The sequence below is a fragment of the Microtus oregoni genome, unplaced genomic scaffold (genome assembly GCF_018167655.1).
Source record: "Microtus oregoni isolate MIOR12 unplaced genomic scaffold, Mior012 000004F_ref0000308, whole genome shotgun sequence".
NCBI lineage: Eukaryota > Metazoa > Chordata > Mammalia > Rodentia > Cricetidae > Microtus > Microtus oregoni.
The window spans coordinates 56,097,010-56,123,495 of NW_024543063.1; the positions used below are offsets into that span (position 1 = coordinate 56,097,010).

The following is a 26,486-nucleotide window of genomic DNA, read 5'->3' on the forward strand; positions in this document are numbered from 1 at the left end:
TCTCCCTCTTCTGTCCCACTCCCATACGTGGGAAGGTCACTTCGTTTACGCTTGTGAACTAAACGTGGGCTAACAAGTATCAAACTGTTAGAGTGCCCTGTGGTTCTTTCAGTGTTATGGCTCCAGGGGCCAGGCTGGGAAGATGTTCCCACGGGTAGATGTGGCCCTGCTGGTGACCATTTAGATGTGGCTTGGTAGTGACAGGGGAGGGGGACGGATAAACACTATTTGGGCACAGGGAACAGTGAGAGAACCCCACTACTGGAAAACACTAGAGTACTTTAATAGGTCACTTCTGGGTCTGCAAGCTATGGGCTGCTCCTGGCTATTTCCCTGGGGGCCGGATCGTCTGAAGCTGCTCATCCGGTGTTTTCATTTTGTTCCAGGCTTTTCGGTACCCCTTTAAAGACATCTACAAAACAGAAAAGGGGAGATGGGAGAAGGTTACTTGGGAAAAACGGGGTGTGTGTGCCTGTGCTGTAGGCCACCACCATCTACAAACTGCTGGCCATGCAGATGACCCTGTGAGGGGCCAAGGTCCCATGGTGCACCCTGCAGGCAGACATCATCACAGAGCAATGGAGACCCAAAAGACCTTTCTAGGGCCGGGGATGTAGCTCAGTTGCTATAGGGCACCCCCAGCATGCTCAAAGCCCTGCGTCTAATCCACAGCACCCGCCACACATTGGAATAGAGGTGGGAGAGGGGATCAAAATCAAAGTTCAAGGTTATCCTCAGCTACATATTAGGCTGAATTAGGGGAGAATAGACTGGGATACATGGTACACTGTCTCAGAGAGAGAGAGAGAGAGAGAGAGAGAGAGAGAGAGAGAGAGAGGAGAGAATAAAAACAAAAAAAAGCAGCAGCAGCAAAAAAAAAAAAAACCAAAATATTGTTTTAAAGAGTGTATTTTTGCCCAAAGCGAGATGGTGCAGGCCCCTGTTGGAGTCTCTGCTCACTTTCAGGTATGCTGTATGCTGAGCTAGGGCCCTCGTGTCCTCCCTGTCACCAATGACCACACGAGGGAAATGGAACTGGGGTCTAGATGTAGGAAGATCCCAGTTTCCTCAGCAGCTCCCACGGGTTTTAATCTCTACCCTGAATGTGCAGACCACCATGAGATCTACACGCACATCAGCTCATAGAGGCCCATAGCAACTATGTAAATGCATGGACTTGTGATCTGAAAGCCATTTTTCTTCTCCTCTCCTCTCTCTCTAAAACAGGACCTCACTCTGTAGTTTTGAGTACATTGTAGAACTACGTACTCACTGCGGAGACCTGGCCTCAAACACAGATCTGCCTGCCTCTGCCTCCAAGTGTGGGACTAAAGGGACTGCCACCAAGTGTGCGGCTTCTCCTTTGCTTAAAAACTCCTTCTCCATGTAAGAAGAAGCAGTTACTAAATACCCATAAGATTCTAGAATTCATCGCAGAAGCAAGTGACTAAACACACTTGGGTAACAAGAATCTCTCTCTCCCAGACCCTAAAGGACGTTGTTCTTAACCATCACAAGTGGGAGCTTAGCTGGGGGAGGGATGCCCCCATTCACTTTGAACAGCTGAGACAACTGCCGAGATTTCTCATGCACACTCACACAACACGTCCAACATCCCTATAGCCTCAGCCTGATAAATCCTGAAGGAAGATGTTGGTGGTTTGAGATACTTGGTGATCCTGTCGTCAAGGCCAGGTCAGTGACTCAATCCTGCCTGGGGACAGCAGACTCACCTCTGCGATCTCCACCTTCCTCTCCCACATCTTGATGGTCTTCTCCAGGTCCCCATTCAAGATCTTCTCCTTGACGTACGCCATCACCTGGGGAGCCCGGAACTCTGCCAGCTGCTTCCGTAACTTAATGTTCAAGGTATGGGCTTTGGCTCTGTCCTGTTGGGCAGGACCCCATTAGTCCATGAAGTTCTGGGAGCTTCAATTTCTTTTTTTTTTTTAATTTATTTATTTATTAAGGATTTCTGCCTCGTCCCCACAACCGCTTCCCATTTCCCTCCCCCTCCCCCGATGAAGTCCCCCTCCCTCATCTGCTCGAAGAGCAATCAGGGTTCCCTGACCTGTCCAAAACTGATAGTGACGGTCACAGAGCGTGGGGCCCTCTCAAGAATCTGGGTTTTTCTTAGCAGATCAGGATGTTTTCATCCAGTTCAGAAATACCAGAGACTGTGCTTTTCATCCCTTTCTTTTCCTTTTCTATTTCGTTTCTCTCCTTTATTAAGGACTATGCTTTCTCTTGTTTAGATTTCTTAAGGTGTTTCATGCGTGAGATTATATAGCTCTAAACACTTTGATTTCACCAGTCTCAGCTCATTTCCTATCTTCCTGCAGTGTAAAATATACATAATAAAACTTTCTATTTTAGCCATTTTAAGCACACAGTTCAGTGGCATTAAGTACATATATAATCCTAGCACTTGGGAGGTAGACCTGGGAGGATTTGGAATTTGAATTCATCCTTGGGAACATACATTTTGAGGCCATTTTACAAAGTACATAATGACCCTCACAACTGGGGGAGGAGAGCTACTCCTTGGTACGTCCAGCTGAGACGCTATCATGTCATAGATCGCCTCCTTGCTGAGGAGCCTCTGGGCTCCTTCTGTGTCTCGCACTGGGAACTGGTGGGAAACACAGAGCTGGGCAACCCCAGACCCATCTTGTCAGTCTGAACTCTAACAAGCTCAATGGTTTCCAGTTGCCAATTTTAGAAGCACTGTTTTGATTTACTGTGACACAAACTAATAAAAAAATTACTATTAACATGTTTTATGAAGGTGATAATCTAAGATGGTTGGTGGTGGCGCACGCCTTTAATCCCAGCATTTGGGAAGCAGAGGCAGGTGGATCTCTGAGACTTTGAAGCCAGTCTGGCCTATAAAGTGAGTTCCAAGACAGTCAGCCCTGTGAAACAGATAAATCCTGTCTTGCAAAACAAAACAAAGGACCAAAACAAAAACAATAAAGAAAAAGGAAAAAAGAAAGTGGTAATCCAACCCGATTCCCACAGGCAGGCTGTTGTGGTCGCACCGAAGGCTGTGCCCAGAAGCACAGCACACTTGCTTTCTCTTAAGGGTAATGAGAATACTCAAGATTCTCTCATCATATCTGAGTTTCACCTGGAGCCCCAAAACTCAGCAGGCTGAGGCAGAAGAATTGAGCATTTAAGAATAGCCTAGGCTACATAGTGAAAGTGTCTTGCAAGAGGAGGAGGAGGATAACGAAGCATCAGAATGTATTATAGCTGCGAGGTCATGCTGTGAAGACCAAGGACCACGGTGACCCCAGAACACCCCACGTGTACATCAGGGATGCCACTACACGAAAGGTGGTCTGCTGTTCCCATTTCTATGTCCATGTATCTACTGGTCGGCGGCCTAAGGGACTGACTTTATTTCGGGGAGAGTATGATGGGCTCATGGCTGAGGACTTTGTAGGAAACAATGGAGATCTTTGGGTTAGCCATGCTAGAGGAGCTCTTCAGTTGGCTTCTGTTGCTGTAATAAACATCATGACCAAAAGCAACAAGGGGAAGAAAGGGTTTATTTAAGCTTCCAGCTTTCTTCTACTTTTTTTCTTTTTCTTTCTTTCTTTCTTTTTTTTTTTTGTGGTTTTTCAAGTCAGAGTTTCTTTGTGTAGCCTTGGTGCCTGTCCTAGAACTCACTCTGTAGACCAGGCTGGCCTCGAACTCAGAGATTTACCTGCCTCTGCCTCTCAAGTACTGGGATTAAAGGCATGCACCACCACCACCTGATTCATTTTAGTTTTTAATCTGTCATCCTAGAAAGTCAGGGCAGGAATTTAAGAAGAAACAACTTACTCGGTTGTTTCTAATCTTCCTTCCTTTTTTCCTTGCTTTTTCCTTCCTTCTTTCTATCTTTCTTCCTTTCCTTCTCCCTCCCTCCATGTATTTTTTAGATTTTATTGTTATATGTATATGGGTATGGGTATGTGCATATGCACACAATATCCTCAGAGGCATTGACTCTCTGCAGCTGAAGTTACAGGCAGTTGTGAGCGGCTGGATGTGGATACCAGGAACCAAACTCAGGTCTTCTACAAGAGCAGTGCTTTCTCTTGACCACTGAGCTTCCAAGCCTGCTTTCTTATAGTACCCAGGACCACCAGCCCAGGGGTGTCACTGCCCAGGGTGAGTTGGAAACTTCTGCATCAATAATACATCAAGAAAATGCACCACCGCCTAGTGACACCCATAGGCCAATATGGTAGAGACATTTTCTCAATGGAGGTCCCTTCCAAAATGACTCCAGCTTTGCATCAAGTAGATATAAAACTAGCCAGATTCAATAATACAAGTGGCAACAAACAAAACAGTTGACCAGGCAGATGTTTAACAGAACTAGACAAACAAACCAAGAAGAGCCTTCCTGTGTCTAGAGCAAGCCTCAAAAACTGACAATACCTTGCTGGAAAGAGGCCTGCCATGAGATTGGATCAGTATGTAAGACAGTACCTTGCAGTATTGCTGAAAGCAATAGAGAGACTGGGCAGTAGCTAACAGGGGCTAGCAGCTGGGTGGGACACCAGCAGAGGAGGTTTTAGCAGGAAGACGAAAGACCAATAGCAACCAAGCAGTCTGCTTGTCAGACTGGCAAGGCTGTGCCCGCTGGCAACAGAGCAATAGGGGAAGCAGAATCTATTGACTCGTCCAGCCAAATCACTAGACAACAACAGCACCATGACAGGAGCTGCTGTAGTACCTAAAATGCACAGTTTTCTGAAAACTATGAGATGGGCAAAGAAACAGGAGAATTCGACCCACACAGAAGGGAAAAAAAGGAAAGAAAACCAGGCAACATGAACTGTCCCTGGAGGAGTCCAGATGGTGGACTAAATGCACAGATTCAGAGCGGCAATTCAATTATCCAAAGTAAATCATAGACACTTAATGGAGAGCTGGGTGTGGCTATGCAGCCCTTCCAGTCTCAGCACTTACAGGCTAACGTGGGGGGATGAGGAGCTTGAAGCCTCCTTGAAGCTACATAGCAAGATTCTGTCTGTCCCCCAATCTTTTTTTTAAAAGAAGGTTTATATACATATTTTATACATATGGGTCCTTGTCTGCATGTACACGAGAAGGAGGCACCTGATGCCATCACAGACAGTTGTGAGTCACCTTGTGAGTGCTGGGAATTGAACTCAGGACCTCTGGAAGAGCAGTCACTGACCTAGACCACGGAGCAATCTCTCCAGACCCTCAAAATCTCTTTGCAAACAGATTTAAGTCAGTAAAATATGTGGTGAGATTTTTGTTTGTGTTTTAACAAATAAAGCTTGCCTGAAGATCAGAGTGTGGAGCTAGCCACACTAGTTAGTCACAGAGGCAAGGCAGTGGTGATGCACACCTTGAATCCCAGCACTCAGGAGACAGAGGCAGATGGATCTCTGTGAGTTCAAGGGCACCCTGGGCTACAGAAGATTAAACATATAGAAGGGCCAGTGTGATGTGAGAACGTATAGAAGGACCGGTGTGATGTGAGAACGTACAGAAGGGCCAGTGTGATGTGAGAATGTATAGAAGGCCAGTGTGATGTGAGAACGTATAGAAGGCCAGTGTGATGTGAGAACGTATAGAATGGCCAGTGTGATGTGAGAACGTATAGAATGGCCAGTGTGATGTGAGAACATATAGAAGGGCCAGTGTGATGTGAGAACGTATAGAAGGCCAGTGTGATGTGAGAACGTATAGAAGGCCAGTGTGATGTGAGAACGTATAGAAGGCCAGTGTGATGGCGAGAACGTATAGAAGGGCCAGTGTGATGTGAGAACGTATAGAAGGGCCAGTGTGATGTGAGAACGTATAGAAGGCCAGTGTGATGTGAGAACGTATAGAAGGCCAGTGTGATGGCGAGAACGTATAGAAGGGCCAGTGTGATGGCGAGAACGTATAGAAGGGCCAGTGTGATGTGAGAACGTATAGAAGGGCCAGTGTGATGTGAGAACGTATAGAAGGGCCAGTGTGATGTGAGAACGTATAGAAGGGCCAGTGTGATGTGAGAACGTATAGAAGGCCAGTGTGATGTGAGAACGTATAGAAGGCCAGTGTGATGTGAGAACGTATAGAAGGGCCAGTGTGATGTGAGAACGTATAGAAGGCCAGTGTGATGGCGAGAACGTATAGAAGGGCCAGTGTGATGTGAGAACGTATAGAAGGCCAGTGTGATGTGAGAACGTATAGAAGGCCAGTGTGATGTGAGAACGTATAGAAGGGCCAGTGTGATGTGAGAACATATAGAAGGCCAGTGTGATGTGAGAACATACAGAAGGGCCAGTGTGATGTGAGAACATATAGAAGGGCCAGTGTGATGTGAGAACGTATAGAAGGGCCAGTGTGATGTGAGAACGTATAGAAGGGCCAGTGTGATGTGAGAACGTATAGAAGGCCAGTGTGATGTGAGAACGTATAGACGGGCCAGTGTGAGGTGAGAACGTATAGAAGGCCAGTGTGATGTGAGAACGTATAGAAGGCCAGTGTGATGTGAGAACGTATAGAAGGCCAGTGTGATGTGAGAACGTATAGAAGGCCAGTGTGATGTGAGAACGTATAGACGGGCCAGTGTGAGGTGAGAACGTATAGACGGGCCAGTGTGAGGTGAGAACGTATAGACGGGCCAGTGTGATGTGAGAACGTATAGAAGGCCAGTGTGGTGTGAGAACGTATAGAAGGCCAGTGTGATGTGAGAACGTATAGAAGGCCAATGTGATGTGAGAACGTATAGAAGGCCAGTGTGAGGTGAGAACGTATAGAAGGCCAGTGTGGTGTGAGAACGTATAGAAGGCCAGTGTGATGTGAGAACGTATAGAAGGCCAGTGTGATGTGAGAACGTATAGAAGGCCAGTGTGATGTGAGAACGTATAGAAGGCCAGTGTGATGTGAGAACATACAGAAAGGCCAGTGTGATGTGAGAACGTATAGAAGGCCAGTGTGGTGACTTAGTGGGCAAAAGGGTTTTCCATGCAAGTCTGAAGACTTGAATCCGATCCTTGGAAGCCACCTAGGAAACCTGGATATAAAGTACGAAAATAAGCGTTAGTGGAATGCTCAACCACAGATGGAACCTCTACGCCCCTCCACACCCAAGGCTCAGGGACCACCGTGGAAGAGGGGAGGAAAGATTGAGGAGTCAGAGGTTAGGAAGGCCAGGACTGAACAAGGACTGCTGGACACGCTAGGGCACCGCACACATGAATTCCCAGGACCTGTGGTTGCCTGCACAAAGCCTACAGAAAGTGAAGCAGTCATTGCTCGAGCCTGGAGGCAGGGGGCTCCTGAGCCTCCAACCCTAACAAGAAGCTGTTTATTGCTGATAGCTTCTGGGGAAGTGAGAAGCAGTGTAGCTCATGGTAGGTTCACCACACTCCAGTGGATGAGCCTACACCTAGGGGCATGTTAGTCAGCACAAATTGGACTCAGTGTACTATTAAAAACAAAAAGAGATGTGTTGTATGAAAGGAGGGAAGGTTAGCACTCCCACTGACAACGATGGAAGAGGCCCTTGGGCCTAACAACATGCATACGGTTAAGGCACGGCCACCTACTTCGTGGCATCTAAAGAGAGAGAGAGGTGGGGCAACGGTGTCACACGCCTTCAATCCAAGAACTCAGGAGGCAGAGGCAGGTGGATCTCTGAGTTCGAGTTCAGCCTGTTCTACAGAATGAGTTCCAGGACAGGCGGTACTGCACGGAGAAACCCTGTGTCAAAAAAAAAAAAAAAACCAAGCTAACAAAGGAATGAGGCATGATAGTAACACATCTCTAAACCCAGAACTCAGGACACAGAGGCAGGCACATCTGTGAATTTGAGGCCAGCTGGTCTACATAAGGAATTACGGGCCAACCAGAGCTACACAGTGAGACCCTGTTTCAAAAATAAAATAAAATAAAGGTAAACAAAGGGCCATGTGACGGTTTGACTAAGAATGGCCCCATAGGCTCATATAGTAGAATACCTGGTCTCCAGTCGGTGCCGCTGTTTGGAAAAGATTAGGAGGTGTGGCCCTATTGGAGGAGAGACTCCAGCTGTTCCTGCCACTGTGCCTTTGCTCCACCATCACAGACTCTTAGCTCTCTGAAATCACAAGCCCTAAATTAAATGTTTTCTTTTGTAAGATGCCTTGGTCGTCGTGTTTTATCACAGCAAAAGAAAAGAAGTTAAGACAGGCTATGGGTGTAACCCTTGTATAACACGGTTCCATCCCCAGCACTGAAAAACAGAAGTTAATGAGAAAACTAAACTGGACTACATCATGAATGCCAGGACTCCAAAGAGAGGACTTTATGTTTCAATGGCAACCTAGTCCAGTCCCCTAGCACTGGAATTACAGACAGTTGTGAGCTGCCATGCGGGTGCTGGGAACCGAACCTGGATCCTCTGGTCAATGCTCTTAACCCCTGAGCCATCTCTCCAGCCCCCACCTTGTGTATTTTATAAGGCCATGTGCTGTGGACTGTTTTCCTTGTGAGCAGACCCTGGAACCTCACCCAGCGGTAAATATAACATCACTGAGCTATAAATCCAGTGACTGCTATCATGGCTCAGAGCTGTTTTGATTTTTGTGGTCTGGATTAACCAAGGATCGAAGGACAGTGACCTTTGTGGACAGAAGAAGGCAAACATCAGAAACAGCACGCTGTGCCCTCCTACCTCCTCTGCCTGTATGGTTTCTTTTTCAATTTTTCCAAGCAGCTCGTTTCTCTGCAAGATCTCCTTGTCCAGACTGTTGTATATCTCCATTGCCCGGTGAAGCTTGTTCTGAAACACACCAAAATGGCAGGCGCTAAGAGGAGCCCTCGGAGACGGGAACAAAGCGAGGCCATCATTCCACCGACATAGATTCCTATCAGCTGGGGACCACCCTTCCCAAACGTGTCCAGATCTGATGTCTCAGAGCCGGCTGGATCTGTTGGAGATGCAGAGTGATCCAACAACAGGACTCAGCTCTTGCCCCACTGGTTCCAAACTTCCCTTACACTGATATGGTCTCCTTGCTAGGCTGTAAGGGGACATCCTAGCAGGGAGCAGAGCATTGTGTCTGACAGGTACAGCTCACTCAGCAGCTGCCGTGACTACCTCATGAGGGTGCAGAGAGAGGAACCCCCGCAAGAGATGTGTCTAAACCCACTTAAAACTAAAAGAGCCAGGATTGAAATGGATGTGGTGTGATCCCTCAGCCTCTGAGCTCCACTACACACCCCTGCCTAAAGGAGCTGGGCCTGCTGGTGTCAGAGAATTCTACAGTTACTGCCTAACGGATGCCCACAGCATTATTGCCCTTCAGTTCCCCCCAGGCTCCTGATGTTTGGATTGACCTCCTCTGGAGCCTTCTCCCTAAGCCTTCTCCTATCCTACCGGGAAGTCTCCAAAAGCTCTCCCTGAGCCCTACCCTGCTGGGAAGTCTCCAAAAATTCTGGAATGTGCTCTGCCTGGATGAGGGGTAGGCACACCCAAGAACCAACCCACCCAACCCCAAGCACTGGTGAGTTAGAGAAACATTCTAGGCCTTGCCTCTGGGAAGCTCATTCTCAACCAATGCCAAGAGAGGTAGGGAGGCCGAAAATCACAGCAAGAAGAATTCCAAGACTGCAGCTGTGCCAATGGGCACACAGTAGAGTGTGCCAATCGACATACAGTAGGATGTGTTGGGGTGGGGGTGTCCTGCAATAGCAATGAGGACAGATAACTGACAGATAAAATCACACTTAGTTCTGTGAAGAAGGAAGAGAGGGCAAGGAAAATGTCAGGGGAAGGAGGGTCCCAAAGGGGCTGGGAGAGGAGATCATATTGTTGGATGGATGGGGGAGGGAACGGGCTGTGCTCTGCTGGGCCAGGGGATGCAAGTCACCTGAGTGACACTCAGTGGCAATGTCGGCCACTTGAGGTCACTACAGAAAAGACAGACCCAGATTTCCAGGGTAGCAAAACACTTCAGATTCTGAAACCAACAACCACTCCTTCTATGTTTACCCAGGGGCGTTTTGGGCACAATGCAGTGCCTTCTCTGCCCATGGGCCCATCAGACTGAAACCTAGGAGCTGGCCAGGTCCTTGGCTTGTGTCTGGGTCTCGAGGACCTCTCTTAAGTCCAATGGTTGTTGGTTATTTCTTTGAAGTCGCAGCACTGGCTTTTTTTTTTTCCTGGCTATCAGTAGTTCATTCAATCCTAGAGGCCACTAAGATTCCTTCCATGTAGCCTCTTCTATCTTCAAAGTAGTGATGGAGAAATTCCGGCCCTCAAACTTCCTATGCTCCACATCTGGGGCTTCTTTTTGCAAAGAAAATCTGCTTTTGGTGGTTCCTGAAATGAACCAGGGCTCCTGGACACCTCACCTTAGTGTCCCCTGGGCCACATAAGGACATCACAGAAATGACTTCATGCCCTGAGCCATCCGTTCCAAGTCTGGGTTTGCATTACAAGGGGTGTGCTCCTGTGCACGGGGCTGGGAACGTCTTAGAATTCTGTCCTCCTCAGGGCACCAGGGCACTTAAGTCAGTCAAGCAGCAGACCCACCAGCCAGGCCTGAGGGCATGGTTAGAGAAAACACCAGCACCCTTCACACTCCGGCTCACTTAGGAAAATCACAGAAAAAGGCATGTCTACCTATATGGTATCAGAGCTGTGTCCTGAGCGATTGGTCCTGCACCTGGCACGCATGGCAATGTTACTTTTGCCAATAATGGGGAGTTAATCCGAATGGTTTTCAACAAGGTCTCATGCTTGGTTGCTTGAGATGTGTGCCAAATGGCTCCTTCTTTCACCCTCCCATGACCACCAAAACCACATCCAAACTGCTGCCAGTCAGCACTGTTCACCGGGCACCTGCTCTGGGCAGGCCTTGTTTTCTATTGCTGGGCACACTGCCCAGACCACACAAAACTCATCCAGAGGTGAGATGTGGACCTTGCCTCTGGCAGATGGACCTAGACCAGATGACACATCGTCACCATCCAGTCCCAGTGGAGGCAGACTTCCCAAGTGACCATTGTTCTGCCTCCATTTCCCCTACAAGAGCTGAGAACTGGGATATGGGAGAAGCCAACAGAAGCGAGGTAGCTTCTCCCACAGTTCCTTACGTGGGCCCACCCTCAGGCTCCACCGTGCATCTTTTCAGCTCCACCTTTGCTCACACTTACGACAGGCTCCCAGGCAGTGCTCTGACTGGCCCGCTGTGCTGCGGCTCCCATTGGCCAGCAGTCTACACTGTGACCTTGGACCCAGCCCGTGGAGCCCAGGTTCTGCAACCTGACAGTTTCACCATGGAAACTGCAGCTCCACTGCCCAAATCCCACAAGCTGAGGCAGGCCCTGTGCCACTGAACCGTCTCCAGGGGATAAGGTCGAGGCCCAGGGTGAGCAGCCATCAGAATTCACCCGGACTGGTCTCAGCTTGAAGTAATTGTTCAGATGGCACAAGCTAAATGTGGACAGTCCCACGTGAGCGTCAGGAAGCTGGCTCAGCCGCTCTGCAGGCTCTGTGCAGGATGAAGGAGGTCGAGCAGGACCCACACTGGCCTGGCGGGCCCCCTGGTTCTTATCTATGACTTGGTGCTTAACAAAACTCAGCAGCTTTGCTTTAGGTTTTTGTGATTTGTAAAGAAAAATGTTCAGCAAATGTAAATCTGTCTAATACATTCAAATTCACTTTGCTTTTTCTTTTGGTGGAGGATTCTTGGGAGGTTTTTTTTGTTTGGAGGCAAGGTCTCCCAACGCCCAAGCTGCCCTCCCTACCCCACCCACATGTTATCACGCCTGGCAATAGTCAGGAATTTGAACAGATTCAAATTGCTAATCACGTTGTGGGCCAAATGAAGCTCACATGCGAGCTACCTAGGCTACAGCCACCACTGTCCTGGGCAAGGCCGAGAGCCAGGAAACCCTTTCTGTGAAGGACCAGATAGTATATGTTCAGCTTCGCAGCGCCAGAGGCAACATTTGCACACTATATAGTCTCTTCTGCCAACAAGAGAAAAGCCTGCAGAGCCCTACACATGCTTTACTGGTGACATAAAAGCTTAACTGGGTGTGATACTTTTGCATAGGGCTGGTGAGGTGGCTCTGCAGGAGATCTGGTTGCCACCGTGCCTGACAAGCTGGGTTTGATCCCTGCAATCCACATGGTAGGCAAGAGCTGACTCTTGTATGCTGTCCTCTGATCTCCACATGTATGCCACGGCATACTTGCCCACAAACACACACATGCACAATGAAAATAATAGGATGTGATACATAAGTATTATTCTATATATATGATATATAATGATCACATCGTTTTACACACACACACACACATTTGGACTTTCTAGAAGACACCTCAGTTCTCCAGAGCTGGTTTGACAGTATTCTCCATCATTCAGTGCTATCCTGCACGTGCTCCTCTGCGAAAGCCATTCTTAGCTCGCAGGATGGGAATGAGACATACTCGCTCATCTCGCTGGCCACTGCAATACTCCATCACTCACTGGGTGACCAGATGGCATGGCCTGCTGGGGATAGGCCCTATTCATACCCACAGCCCCTGCTTAATTATTAATAGTGCCTCTTCTCTCTCCCCAAAGTGTTGCGTTCAGATGATGAATAATTTAGTAGTTTTCTGATTTATGGCTGAGACTGTTTTAAGGGAAGTGCAGACTGCATCCCTCAATTAAACGGGGCCTGCATGTGGTTCACTTTCAAACACTGCACATAAAAATCGCCCAGGGAATTCAAAACAAAGCCAAATCCATGGCCCTCACCCCCTAATTCAATCAGTCAGGGCGGGACCAGAGCATAGACATATGTTTTCAAAAGGAAAAGGCACCCAGGTGGGACTAGTGGACAGTTAGGACTGTGAGAGCATTCTGGGGATTTTATGAGACCTGGTGTTGCCAAATCAAGAGAAGTCAGGGGACAGCCGGAAATGCCTATAGTCTCGGCAAACCACTTGTGTGCACAGGGACCTCCCTGTGGTGGGGCAGGTGGATGAGGGTAGCCTGGCAGGGTGCCTGGCCCTGGGGTGGGCCTTACTTTGTAGATGTTGAGGACCTGCAGGGTGTTCCCAGAGGCCAGCTTCAGCTGGATCAGTTCCTGATTCCTTGCTTCAATCGTCTCTAAAAACTGAGCATTCTCGATTTTCAGCTGCTGAAAGTCGACGTCGTGCAGGGCTTCGCCCACTTCTTCCTTCTGGAATTCCCAAAGAACAGAGGCAAGGTCAGGAGTGACCCTTAGCTTAAGCTCCTGTCCTGCAGTCTGGTGGGATTTCGGAGACCTGCCACCGTCCGCTAAAACATCCTGGGCATTGACATGGCAGTAGGCACCAGGGCTGGTTATTAGGTTAACACAATGCCTCCAGACTCAAGGGACCTACATATCACAGAAAAGCCAAAGATGGCGATGTAACAGTTTAGTACCAAAGGGAAGGACACAGCACACAGGCACCCTGGGGCCAGGCCTGGGAGACTTTGACAATGCTATGAAGGCAAACTAAAAAGCAGGTCATTTGGAAGTGATTTTTAATCTGGGCTTGGTGTCATAACCCTGCAATCCCAACACTTGGGAGACTGAGGAAGAGTGAAGCCATAGTAAGTTTATGTGGCAAGACTTTGTCTCAAAAGCAAATAAATAAATTCAACTTCTAAACCTGGAAACCCACAAATGGCTGCCCATAACTTCTTCTTGTTTGAGTGAACATTTTTGTAGGCGTGTGTATATGGGGTCCCTCTCTAAACTGTGCCCCCACTTTCTGTCCAGGCCCATGCCCTCTTGTTTGTGGGGTCAGTTTCCTTAAATCCAGATACCATTCACCCATCAACACTGCATAGCCTGTTTTCTGCACCCAGGGCAAACCCGCTCCTCACTGAGCCTCTGACAGCACAATTCTAGGCCCTCGTACCTCTGTTCCCTTTCTACAGAGCTGTGTTCACCCCACCCCGGCAGGACATTAGGGTGCTCCATTAGCCTGTGCTCTTAGGGATAGACCTCACATCTCTGTCGTCTTTGTGCAGCAATGGCACACAGGTTAAAGGTCATCCATATACTCTCACTCCAAGCTTCCCATCATGGTGCCTGAACCCGAAGCCCTGGAGACCAGGAGCTCACTACCTGTGGGCAGCCCCTGGACAGCCATCCTTCTTCTAGCCTCACTGGCTCTGCCTTTCCACGGCAGCCCTGAGCACAGATAGCCAATCTCCCTCCTCTTGCCATGGCCAAACAGGGCTTCTTTCAACTGTGGAGTTCACGTCGGCAGTGCTGCCCCAGTCCCTCCTTGCTCTAGTTCATGTTTCTGGGACAGCCTGCGCCCCTGCTGATGGTCACAGAGTCTGCATCTAAGCCTGTGCCAGCGCAGATATTTTAGAAGTCTTGCATTTCTCCTTAGTCTCATTAGGGTTGCTCCAGTCTGTCGAGGTCTTTCTGGATCCTGAGTCAGCCAAGCAATAGTTGCCTGACATGAACACTGTCCTGCCCAGTCCCACGTCACTACCCATGGCTACCTCTGATGCATATGTCATCAGTGCCCATATTTGATATAATGGTAAAAACACTGGGCAATGAAAGGATGAAGTCACAGACCAAGATCCAGAACCTGGGTGGCACAGTAGCCCTCCTGTCCTTTAACCGGGAGATCTTGACGTCATCTGTTGAAACACTCACCCCTGCTCAGTGAAATGATGCCACCCAGCCACATGCCTCAAAGAGCCACATGTCTCATTTCTCTACAGAAGGCCTCCAATTTGCCTGCCCACTAGCTATATTGGTTTCTCCTGGCTGCTGCCACAAATTGCTACAAACCTAGTGGCTTAAAACCATACAGGTATATTACTTCCCCATTCTGGGGGCTGAAGGTCTGACTAGGTTTGGGGATAAAATCATAACGCTATTAGTGCTGCATTCCTTCTGGAGGCTCTTGGTAAGAGCATCTCCTTGTTCTTCCCAGCTTCTAGACGTTGCCTGCACTCCTTGGTCATGACCCCTGCTCATTCTATTTCCTTTCACCCTCTTTCCTTACTCTCAAGAGGAGGGAAGGGGTGTTGGGTGCAGCCATGTAAGCCAAGATCATCTACTGCGTGGGTTCGCTTTAAAGTCCAATGAACACCATCTAGTATCACGTGGGAAGAGTGTCTCAGCAAGGGTCTGTCTACATTGGGCTGGCCCGTGGGGGAGGCTTACTTAGGCCAATTGACATGGGAAGAGCCAGCCCACTGTGGGTAGCACCATCCCCAAGGCAGGGGTCCTGAACTGTATTAAGAGCGCAGAAATCCAGCTGAGCACAAGTAAGCCAACAAGCATGTAGTTCTTCATCTTCCTCTGCTCTCGACTGTGGCTGTGGATGTGATGAGCTGTTGGAAGTCCCTGCCACTTCCCCACAATGATGGCCTGTGACCTGGAATTATAAGCTGAAAAAAAAATCCTTTCTACCCTAAATTTCTTTTTCTTTATTTCAGAAACGAAGCTAGAACATCTCCCCTTCCTTAGACCTCTAAATCAACTGTGAAGTTCTTCTACTGTGTAAAGTAAGCTGTTCGAAGATCCCAGAGACTAGCTCAGGAGTCTCTGTCAGGGGCGGGAGAGCTGCTGAGGGGGACTAATACTCAGGCTACCTTTTAAAAAAAGAAAGAAAAAACACATACCTGTCTCAGTTGTAAAAGCATCTTTTTCTTCTGAACTTTGAGAGAAACATTTTTCAAACATAATTTATCCTTCATATTATCCTAAAAAAAGAAAGGAAGGAAGGAAGGAAGGTAAAAGAAAGAAAGAAAGAAAGAAAGAAAACATTTTAGTCAACTACTCGTCTTTACCCCCGTTGCTTTGAATAATAGATCTGGGCCTACAAACCAGACCGTGAGCCCTAGCCTTCGGTAATTTCTTCTCAGCCCTCTTGACTCTGCCCAAACAGTGCTGAGATGCCAAGATGTAGTGGAAACTGGGTTGGTCCCGTGCCAGTGTCACAGTGCCTCTGCAATTGTCATTATTTGGGTATGGCGCTACCGCAGGGGACTGGTAAAATAATCTCGGGATTCTTTGATGTTTGTTTATATGGTAGGCTGCAGTTTTATCATTCATAGTGTGTTAGGATTAAGGACCCTCAACTGACCCCAGGGTCCAAAGCTTAACACGCTACCAGCTCTCTGCAATTGAAAGCATTCTCTCCTCGGCCAGTTCCCCTTCCTCTCACAGGAAGGAGATGAAAAGCGCTGCAGGGGGACCTGTCTCAGCCTGGGCAGCAACCCGACTAGCTCACACCTTTCCCAAGGAAACACGCACATCGTGAAACAGATAACAAGGAAGAGGAAACATGAATACTCATCCTGCCCAGTCGGTTGTTGTTTCCTTTAGGGTTTGCTTTATGTAAAATGCACGCTTTAGGGGTAAGAGGTTGAAGAGGCAGCTCTGTACTTAAGACTGCTGGCTGCTCCTCTAGAGGACCTGGGTTTGATTCCCAACACCCATGAGGAGACTCACAACCGTTTATAATTCCAGTTTCAGGAGATCTGATGCCCTCTTTTTGCCTACACAAGCAGCAGGCCATACACATGGATCACATAAAGATATCTAGGCAAAACAAACAAAAAGAAACCCCGTACACATAAATTTTTTAAAATTTAGGCACACACACACACTTGGATATGAAAAAGTATTTTATATATGTGGGAAGTGTTACGGTGGAGTGTAGGAGAAAATGCAAGCACAACCTGGGGGCCTACCTGGCACACTGCTCTCCTAAATATGAAGAATGGCTCACCATGCTCCTGAAGCCAGAACTCCCCAAATCCTGAAACAGAGTGGGCAGCTGGTAGCTGGCCCGCAGAGGAGTCTTCTTTGGCGTAGAGACCCTCCCTGATGTTTAGAGTGCTCGCTATCCAATCCGAGGGAATATGCTAACCAGTCACGGTCCTTAAGCTTCCTATAGGTCACATGGGATTAAGTAGACGATGGTCCCTGAAACTGTCTCTAGAGTGGTTTATTGACCACACAGACATTGCTGTCTTGTCAGGGAAGCCGGATAATGACAGCAGTGATGACTAAGACAGAGGCTGCAGCATGTGGGCTATGTCTGTGTCACTGCCATAAGAATTGATTTCTTTCTGGTGTTTTGTTTGTTTATTAGTTTTAAGTAGGGTCTGTCTACATAGTCCTAGCTGTCCTGGAGCTCGCTATGTAGACCAGGCTGGCCTCGAACTCACAGAGATCAACCTCCTTCTGTCTCCTGAGTACAGGATTAAAGGTGTGCACAGTCTTTAATCTCAGTACTTGGGCGTTCGAGGCCAGTCTGGCCTAAAAAGTGACTTCCAGGATAGCCAGGGCCATTACTTAAAGAAATCCTGTTTCAAAAAACAAATAAACAAACAACAACAAAAAGAATAGATTCTTTAATTCTAAGCTCTGCAAGTGGCTCACCCTCCGGCGGTTCATATCCTCGATGTACTTCATCACTTTCTCAGTGGCCAGAATGCTCCCTTTCTTCTTGGATATGGTTTTCAGAATATCTTTTTCAAAATCATGCACTGCTCTCTGAAGTTCAATCCATCGAATTTCAGCTTCCTCGATGATAGCCTGGAAGGGTCAGCCAAGAGAGAAGGGTTTCCAAAAACTCCCAACAGCACATCCTCTAAGGATACCTAAGTCTCCACTGCCTCTGTCTCAGGGCGGGTGTTTCTTCTCAGGCTTAGAAAGGTTTCTTTAAGTACGAAGCCGATTCTATGACAACTATTATTTTAAAAGATGCCTTGGAAGTTGAAGCACCCACAAAATCTGGCAAGCCGACGAAAACAAGACCAATTATCTCTGTCACTAATTCCCATACTGGGGAGTATTATCCACTAAAGGTCAAGCCATATAAAAGATATGGAAAACCTGGGTGTGGCGGTGCACACTTGTAATCCAAGCAGCTGAGGGGATGAGGCAAGAGGACTGCTGTGAGTTTGAGGCTAGCCTGGGCTACAAAGTGAGACTCTGCCTCAAAATAACAAATACCACCAAAACTCCAGCTGGTACAATGCAAAGCACGAGTCCCAGGTAAATCCAGAGAGATGGTGAATTAGTGAGGGGAGTGATAAAGTGCTCTTACATGCATGCGTAGCCTGAGGAAAAGATGCTACAAAGAAATACATATGCACAGAAGTCCTTCTTTATCTGCATGCTCGGGGTCTGCAGAAGAGCCGTTTGAAGATATTAAATGGAAAGTTTAAGAAATAACTAATTCAGGTTTAATTTGTGCATCATCCTGTGACACCTGGGGCGCAAAGTCATCTTTTCTCCAGGGCATCCTGTTCTATACGCTACACTCATGTCAGTCAACTAGCAGTCAGTCACTGGGATTACCCATTGACTGTGGGGAGAAGGCAGATTCCAGTGTTTGTGTTCAAGCAACCCTTATTTTACTTAATAAAGGCCCCCAAAACGCAAAAGAACTGATGCTGGCATTTTATTAAAGCTTATTGTTAAAGTTGTCCTATTCTATATTAGTTATTGTTAATCTTGTACTATGCCCAGTGTATAAGTTAAACTTTATTATTATATGTATGTAGGGGAAAATACAGTATATGGTTTGCCATTATCCGAGGTTTTGGGAATCCACAGGACAACTTGGAGCATGTCTGTAGATAAGGAAGAAATTGATAATGACATAGAAAGACAGTGTTAAGCAAAAGGTATACTTCATGAGAGAATTTAATACCTCTTAAAAGGAAATTCATATGTATACAGGAATGTATCTGAACTCTAGGAGATAAATCCAAGAGAGAGTAGTTACTTCTGCTAAGATGGCAGCACTGGGGATAACTGAGCAGGAAAACAACATGCTAAAACCAGCATGTAAGATATAGAACACTAAAACATAGCACATTTTAAGATGATCTATAATGGGGCTGGAGAGGTGGGAGAGCAGTTAAGAGCACGGACTGCTCCTTCAGGGAATCCTTGGTATATTCCCAGCACTCACATGTTGGCTTACAGTTCTCTGTAAATCTAGTTCCAGAGGACCTGACACTCTCTTCTGGCCCCCAGGGGCACCACATATGCATGAAATGCACAGAAGTACACACAGGCAATCATTCACACTTAAAAAATAAGAATAAATAAATCTTAAAAAAGTAAAATATTCTGTAACAAATATGGTCTTCTTTGAACATCGAAGCATATACACACCTACTTTTAAAGGGTAACATGACAAAGGTCACACAGGAAATCATTCTGTTCCAGTCTTTCCTGGTTTGCTAACAGGAAACAGCGTCTTTGGTGATATCCCAAACTCTAGCCTTCCCATGTAGGAGCATCAGGTCCTCTACATGCTGCTTTTAGCATGTTGCTTTCCTGCTCAGTTATCCCCAGGGGGATCCGGCTTTCTAAGACACAGAAGGTCTGATAAACCCCCCTGCCCAGTTCTCAGACCTCATTACCCTACTCGACCTGATTCCCAAACAGGGCTCCTTAATATGAGAATCTGCCAAGCTCGTGCCAACACACTTCCTTGACTTTCACCTCATCTGTGCTGCTCCTCCTGGCCTGGCCTCAAGCAAGGCCCTGCCAAGTCCTGTGCTAAAGGCAAGCTAATAACTTGGGAAACCAAATTAACAGGATTATTTCTTCACTGGAGGGCTGATTTTATCGGGTTTAATGGGGAGGCTGTGTTGGAGTCCAGAAGTAGTGTCCATGACTATGCATGCGGTATATGAAGGCTGACTTGGGCATTTGTACACCATTCACTCACTTAAATCTTAAACTCCTCGTATTATTAAAGAATTATTGCAAAAACTTGAGGGTCTCAATAGTCGTCATTGTGGTTATGGGTTTTTTTAAAAAAAAGTTTTATTTATTTTATTATTTTTATGTATGTGAGTGCTTTGCTTGCATGTATGTATGTAGACCACACATGTGTCTGGTTCCCTCAAAGATCAGAAGAGGGCATCAGATCTCCAGGGACTGGAATTACAGATGGTTATGAGCCACCATGTGGTGCTGGGAATTTAATTGAATCCTGGTCTTCTCCAAAAGAAACAAAGCTCTTAACCACTGAACCATCTCTCCAGCCCGTGGCTATGCCTTTGAAAAAGAACCATATTTTAGAGACAGATGATAAAATACTTACAGTAGACAATACACCTAGAGTTCACTTGCTAGCATCCCAGTGAGGAAAAAGAAACGGGGGTGGTCTTTTGCCAATGAGTGTCATAGCTGGGTGTCGCTGGTGATGATAGTTCTCTATGCTGGAACATTTTCAATATTTTATATTGAAACAAGTTTAAAGACTGTTGTACACACACACACACACACACACACACACACCTACTGGTAAGTTCTGTAGAGGTTAGTTCTTCAGTCCTCATGTGTCTCACTCTCCTTGGGTTTCTTCTCAAGGACCAGCAAGACATGAACACCCCCCAGGTGAAGAGGAGCAGCCCAGGGAGGAGGGAGTACCTCATGGTGCTGCAGGTCCCGCTCTGCATTGGCCCGCATGTGCCGTATTTCCTCTCTTGTGTCCTCCAGCTCCTTCTGTACAAGTTCAAGCTTCTGGTCTACAGAGAGGCCTGATGTACGATCCAGACCTGCGCGGGCCTTGGATTTACGCCTGCTCCGGAACTGTAACCCAAGCAAAACCAAGTCGGGGTCAGAGAGGAACTAGGGAGTCATGAGAAGGAGCTCTGAGACCTACAAGAAGCTCTGGATGGAGGCGGGGAGGCAGGGAGAAGACATGGTGAAAGGATGTTGGACATTAGGCCTGAAATGACATTTTTCTGAGTCATCCTAAGGCCCTGCACTAACTATCACAAGGCTTATGGTTGACAAAGAGTTGAAATATATCAGAAATATCTCGAAGGTAGAAATGCTGTGGACCAATATTGTAACGAACTAACCAAACTGTTGCCGTATCCAAGAGAACAGCTGTATGTGCTTTGGAGAGTCCTTCACAATCACGCCTGTGGACGGTTGATAGTCCCTCACAGAAGGAACAGAGAGGGTCGCTGGACCCTCACCCGAGTTTCTGGCCTCTCCTCCCAGCCACTTCCAGGCATTCTGCCTTAATTGCATGAGGTCTCCAGAAGAGGCAAGAGTACCTAGACTGGGGAGGACAGAGCAGGGGCTCCACCTCTGCAGCTACAGAGAGCATACTGGGTGAAGACTTGGCAGTGCAGCTTCTTTGGGGTCCCCCATGCTCGGTAAATAAGCCCGCTGGACTCACTGGCTCCCCGGGGCAAACTGTGGTAGATTCATACTGTGGTTTGTGTTGGAACCTTAGGAGGATAGGATAGTTACGGTTCACATCTCCCCAGGAAAGGAATTTCAGAAACACCTCAGCTAGTGGCCAGGGAAGACCTAGAGTTCGGGGCTTCTGCATGAACACAGAAGAGTAATCCATCTAGGCACTGTATTTAGCAAAACAGACAAGAATAATGAATCCTCTAGGCCCTTAAAGTCATAGATCATAGAAAATGGTTCAGGTAAGGTGTGAATCTCACAGTAAGTTTTTTTTTTTCTTTCATCCTCAAAACATAACCTTCCATCGATTGGCCCTTTGAGATAAATCTGGTATGGTAGCACAAACCTATAATCCCAGCACCTGAGAGGCCAAGAAAGGAAAGCCACAGGGTTTTAGGTCAGCCTAGGCTGCATAGTAAGACCAGGTCTCAAACAAAACCCCAAGGACCAGGAACGTAGCAGTTTGGGGGGTAGAGTGCTTGCCTATCATACCAGCCTTCAAGGAATTCTTCCGGATAAACTAAGGTATTCCGGAAGAGTCAGCTACCAAGTGGATGGGGTTCCCTCACTTGAAAGGAAACTGCAAGGGAAGGAATAATCCGAGTAGGGCAGGGAGAAAGTCCCTTGACCCCCTGACCCAAGAAGGCACTCCAAAGGCAGATACACCAACACTATTTGCATTTACAGAGGCAAACAGGATGAGATGACTTTTCAACTTTCATTGTGTACCTGTGAAAATTCTGCTGCTGAGAATTTAATTTCTGATAACCGTGGCATCCGGTGGTCCCTGGGTTCCAGTTTAGAGTAATATTTCTCAAACATCTCTGTTTCTGTTTTGAGAGCAGAGTTTCCATAGCTGTAAGATACAGGGTACCTAAGTAAATGCTATGAATAGCACCCCAAAATAATCAGTATTTAGTACATTACTGGTCACACACGGCCTTCTGTAAGACATGCAGCTTCTTGGGGTCTTCCTTTCTTCGCCTATAATGGGTATAATAATAGCACCTTTATTAAAACGTAAGGGCAAGGAGCGCAATGGCCTGTGGACAGCTTCTGGCCATGCACTGCTGTCAGAGTATTGGATCTCTTGGTTATTGTGTCTAACAAGCCACAAAATTCAGAGTGCTGGTGTCCTATTGGTGACTGTTATTGCTGATCCCTCTTCAGATATAATCTAACTCGCTTGTAAAAGTACTCCTGAATAAACAACTTTCTTGAAGCTATCTAGACTCCCCCCCTTCCATCTTCAGATGGTGGCTTTTGTTTCTCTGCTCTTTTACTGGCATCACCCAACAGGTTCGAGATTCCATTGGATGGTTATCATAAACGAAGAAGTCTTTGAATTGTGGGTTTCCAACAAGAGATGGCATATCTACTTAGCTTGTATACGCCAAGATAGAACTTAGATACAAGGTACTACTTCTCATATATGAGACTTGCCTTTTATGTTGATTTGTTTAGAGACAATGTATGGTGGTTTGAACGAGAATGTCCCCCCTCCTTGGGCTCAGGTATTTGAATGATTAGTCTCTAGCAGGTGGCACTGTCTGGAAAGGATTGGGAGGTGTGACCCTACTGGAGGAGGTGTGTCATTGGGGGTGAGCTTTGTTTGATGTTTCAAAAGTCCATGCCATTCCGAGTTACTGCATGCTCTCTGCCCTGTGCTTGTGGGTCAGATATGGGCTTTCAGATACTGCTTCAGCACCATGCCTGCCTGCCTGCGGCCATGCTCCCTACCATGAACATCATGAACTCTAAGCCTCTGGAGCCATGAGCCCCTAAATCAAATGCTTTCTTTTATGAGTTGTCTTGATCATAGTGTTTTGTCCCAGCAATAGAAAGGAAGCTAAGATCCAGGGCATCATCGTGGAGTCCTGGCTAGCCTGGAACACGAGTTATGTAAACCAGCCTGACCTTGAAATCACAGAAATCCACCTGCCTCACTGGTGCTAGGACTAAAGGTGAGAGCCACCATGCCCAACTTTAGTGTGTGTGTGTGTGTGTGTGTAAGAGAGAGAGAGAGAGAGAGAGAGAGAGAGAGAGAGAGATACTGGGATCGAACCAATAGGACTCTACCACTGAGCGACTGAACTTTCTCATTCTATCTGTATGTACATACACAAATATATATGCAAAAGAGACAGTGACATTGAGGCCTAGGTGTGCTGTTAAACTAATTCCTGAATTTGAGACTAGTACAGAAGCCTAATGAGAAAAAGAGGGAAATCAAGGCACCTTGCCTTTTTTAAATGTTTATTTATTTATTTATTTATTTATTACGTATACAATACCCTGTCTGTGTGTATGTCTGCAGGCCAGAAGAGGACACCAGACCTCATTACAGATGGTTGTGAGCCACCACGCGGTTGCCGGGAATTGAACTCAGAACCCCCGGAAGAGCAGGCAATGCTCTCAACCACCGAGCCATCTCTCCAGCCCGGCACCTTGCCTTTTAAGCACATATTGATTGTATCTCAGTGGAGCAGTCCACGGGTCCCTGGATCTGAATCTCTGCTGCAGGATCTTAAGGAAGGAAACTAGAGAGTGTGTACCTCCTACGATTGTTGTTTCATACATAAGGCTGTGGCACATGACAGACACTCAACATGGTAGCTATTGGTACTAATCTCTAGGTTCTGGTGTTAACTATTTATAGATGGATGGAAGCAACGCCTATTCAGGCTGCCAGAAATAGGATACTGTTTCAGATCAATACATCGTACAAGGAACCTCAGCTACATCATGGAATCTTTGTATCCAGTTAACTTGCTGCGACAGGCAGAAAACAGGCTGTAGAAAAGTCAGAGCGCTGGGCCAATGCTTCCTCACAGCCTCTATGCTTAAAGCCTCACTCAGCCCACGAAGCCTCACGCAGATCATTTCAATAGCTTCGTGTCTACCCAGCTGCCATTTAATTTTTTTTCATACAAACTTTGGAAAGGGGCTTAGGAGGCCCCTTGATGCAGACGGGGGAGCAGCAGCTCGGCACCAGGGAGACACACCAGGCCAAAGCTCTACCGTCACCAAATCCTCTCTGGTCTTTGCAAGGCTACCTGACTCCCTTGCCACTCCACCTTGCCCTGGCTCCATCAGAGGCTTGTCAACTCAGGATTAGGCAAGAAGCAAGGGTAGGCAAAGAAGTTCCTTTTTCACGTAGTGGGCTGCGCTCCCGCGGGGTTCGGCGTAGGCCTGGGTGGTCTGCGGGCTGCAGCTGGGGCCTCAGAGGCCCGCGGTGCCGATACCTGAGCTCCTCCACCAGCCCGCACAGTTGGATGACAGGCAGCTCGCCATCCTCCTCCGTCTGGGAGTCGGTGACCGCGTTATCGGAGTCCTCCTCAGACATTTCTCAGCCTAGTGTGCTCTGGGAGCCTTCAGCAAGACGTCCCGCGTCACTCTAGCAGCGACCCGGCGGTGCGTTGCCCAGACAACTGAACGCCGCTTATAGGGGCGGGGCTTCAGTGGTCCTGCCCCTTCCTTGCGCCTTGTGCAACGGAGGTGGAGCAATGCTGCTGACTACCCTTACGTTTGAGCGCGATCTACCTCATTTCTCTGAGAATCACTCCTAAATTGGTAGTCACAACAACAACTCGAGTTTGCTCAGCACTTCCTCTGTCCTTGGAGCCAATGTTAAGTCTATTTCATGCAAATCTTTGCGAGGACCCTGTAATGAATAATTCTATTTATCCTTCCAGCCAGAAACTCCAGGCCCAGAAAGCTAGAAGTCTCTGCCCGTGGCATAGTCCGTGTTCACTGCCTGCAACCTCATACACACTAGCTGCAGTTTTTGTAATATTTGCAATGTCTCTCATTACTTGAAGAGAAAGAGAAACTGTGTCTGGTTTTAAAATAATTATGAGTTTGAGACAAGCGCGTCTTTAGTATCCTGGGGTGATGTGTGGTGAAGACCTTTTGCACACTTTAATGGCTTGTAGTTAGCAAGATAATGGCGACCCAACAAGTTGCAGCCTGGAAGGACGACAGCAACAACATTCTCTGATACGCTTAAAGGTGATTAAGATGTTAAGTTTTATGATTTGTAATTGGAAACCACTTTTAAACAATTAAATACATGTAAAGCAGTGTGAGTTTCAAGGTGTGGTTAGTTTGGAAAACATAAACCTTAATTCATACAATTAATATGTCACTAAATTGGCATGATACAGTAATATTGAAATTCATTCTTTATGTTGGCTGGGAGTGTAGCGTGCTGACCCTAAGATGCCCCTATAAAAGGGAAGAAGGAGGGAAGGGAAGGAGGAAAGAACCTTCTTCCGTTAGGACTTAGAAAACAGTGCAGCTAGAGTCATTCCAGAGAAAGCCTTGTCCCTGGTGAATTATGGATGAGACGGTGGGAGGGATGTTACCAAGGATTCCACAGGTGGTGTTCTCTTTTAAACCTTCAAACGTTTTCAAAATTCTCCAGCTGGAGTAAACCCAGAGCAAATGTGGCAGCTGTCAAAACCAGAACTCCGCAGTTGGAAGTTGGCATTGAAGTTTGGGGAGGTCTCTCTTGCATGATTGACTATAGTGTGGTCCAAGCCAGAGAGATGCAGGGAGGCCTCTGGTAGGCGCTCTGCCATTGGTACTTTAACAGAGGCCATCCTGACCCACAGCCATAAGTGGGTCCCCTGTGATGTGTAGCCTTCTCCAAAAGCTTTAATGAAGGAACCCATACCTTGTTGACAGGGTTTGTCTCTGCATAGTTTCCCAGTGACCTTCAGGTTGCTGAAGTCCCCTTCCCGGTCATCTTAAAGCCAGTATAGTTCATCAACACAACACTTCCTCACTACCTGGAGTCTACCAGAAATATCAGTAGGAATTCTTCCCTGAGATTTGTTAGTGGATACACTGCAGTCCAAAGGGTTTCAGAAGACTGAACTGCAGTCTGTTTAAAACAATAAGAGGGTCAAAAGGGCCAAGAAGGACATTTTGATTTTTTTTTCTGTTTAAGGGGGAAGGGGAGAGAAAAGATACCGTATATATTTGTACCTAGATTGCATTTGTGATCAACATCAACTTCTAACGCTGCTTAAAGAATATGTAAATACATGGTACACACGTGTAATCCCAGCACTGGTAAAGGGGACAGGAGGAGCAGGAGTTCAAGGTCATCCTCAGGCACACACAGTACGTTATTGGTTAGCCTAGGCTACCTGAGACCCGTCTCAAAAATAGATACAGAGATACATAGATAGATAGGCAGACAGACAGATAGATAGATGGATGGATGGATAGACAGACTGACAGACAGACAGACAGACAGAGAGATGAACATTGTCTTTTGT

At 47.1% G+C, this 26,486-nt stretch overlaps 1 protein-coding gene and 1 non-coding gene across 2 annotated transcripts; one reads left to right on the forward strand and one right to left on the reverse strand.

Moving 5' to 3' along the window:
- Positions 1 to 288: 288 nt before the first annotated feature.
- On the reverse strand, positions 289 to 24,544 carry Ccdc113 (coiled-coil domain containing 113). Its single transcript, XM_041650986.1, has 9 exons — positions 24,444 to 24,544; positions 21,928 to 22,054; positions 20,419 to 20,580; positions 17,401 to 17,556; positions 15,633 to 15,713; positions 13,033 to 13,188; positions 8,678 to 8,785; positions 1,734 to 1,889; positions 289 to 412 (listed from the first exon to the last, which is right to left on the reverse strand). The coding sequence occupies exons 1-9, from the start codon at positions 24,542 to 24,544 to the stop codon at positions 326 to 328; spliced, it is 1,134 nt and encodes a 377-aa protein (XP_041506920.1). The 3' UTR covers positions 289 to 325.
- On the forward strand, positions 7,472 to 7,592 carry LOC121447737. The gene has a single exon (XR_005974260.1). It is a non-coding gene; the product is annotated as a U6atac minor spliceosomal RNA (small nuclear RNA).
- Positions 24,545 to 26,486: the final 1,942 nt, after the last annotated feature.